Raw genomic sequence first — 900 nt, forward strand, 5'->3', positions numbered from 1 at the left:
GAACTCAAAACCGCTGGCGTCAATGTAGACCGTCACGGGCTGCATGGCCACGGCAATCGCCAGCTGACCTTCGTTGTTGGGTGGCACGGCCTTGAAGCCCTTGAGGGACGCCTGGTGGTCGAAGAGGAGCTTGTCCATGTCGCACTTTCCCTGGAATCCGGCGTATGGGTACCTCTCCTCCGACGTGATGCCACCACGGGCGGCCACGAGGGCCATAGCCGAGTCTGAGTGGCCGCCGCCGCAGCCGCCGCTCCGTGTGTCGCAATCCACGAGTACCTGCTCGGACAGCGACACCAGCTCCCCTGTCCTAATCTTGTTCATGCCTTCGATCGCCGCCACCGCCGCGAATGCCCAGCATGATCCTGCCATATTACAATTTTATCCATCCGCACGATGACACGAGTAATTCATTGAGCAACCATGACCATGCATGAGTATATAACTAAATCTGCTAGTAGAAAGTATAGCTTGACCGTTTACCACAAGTGCCTTGATTCTTGACGCCGGTGACAGCGCCGCTGGAGCGCCAGTCAACGCAGCACGGCTTGAAGGAGTGGTTGGGGAGGTAGGTGGGTGACGTGGCATTGAAGCTGGTGGTGTTGAGCCCGGTGAACTGCTGGATGACCTCCCTGGGGCTGAGGTCACCGAACCTGTTCATACGGACCCCGCCCGAGCCACGGACCTGAAACCCAGTTGGTCGGAATCCGCGACCGACGACCGTGCCAGGATTCTGTTGGTCGAATTGGCCGATGGCGTTGGTGTTGTTCTTGAAGACTTGGAACCGCATCTCCTCCTCCTCATGGCACGAGTAGTGCTTTGAGTACTTGATCACCCACTTGGAGAACCTCTCCCTCACCTCGGACTCCGGCAGCTCAAACGGCGGGGGCGGCGGCGGTGGGT

At 58.9% G+C, this 900-nt stretch overlaps 1 protein-coding gene across 1 annotated transcript; it reads right to left on the minus strand.

Annotated features, from left to right (window-relative positions):
- Nucleotides 1–3: 3 nt before the first annotated feature.
- Nucleotides 4–895, minus strand: LOC119345348 (ervatamin-B-like; the record flags this gene model as incomplete). The annotated part of the gene is made up of 2 exons (XM_037615467.1): nucleotides 4–362; nucleotides 481–895. Coding segments are annotated over 2 exons (774 nt in total), but the record flags the coding sequence as incomplete, so codon positions are not given.
- Nucleotides 896–900: the final 5 nt, after the last annotated feature.

Source organism: Triticum dicoccoides, unplaced genomic scaffold (assembly GCF_002162155.2).
Source record: "Triticum dicoccoides isolate Atlit2015 ecotype Zavitan unplaced genomic scaffold, WEW_v2.0 scaffold228819, whole genome shotgun sequence".
Taxonomy (NCBI): Eukaryota; Viridiplantae; Streptophyta; class Magnoliopsida; order Poales; family Poaceae; genus Triticum; species Triticum dicoccoides.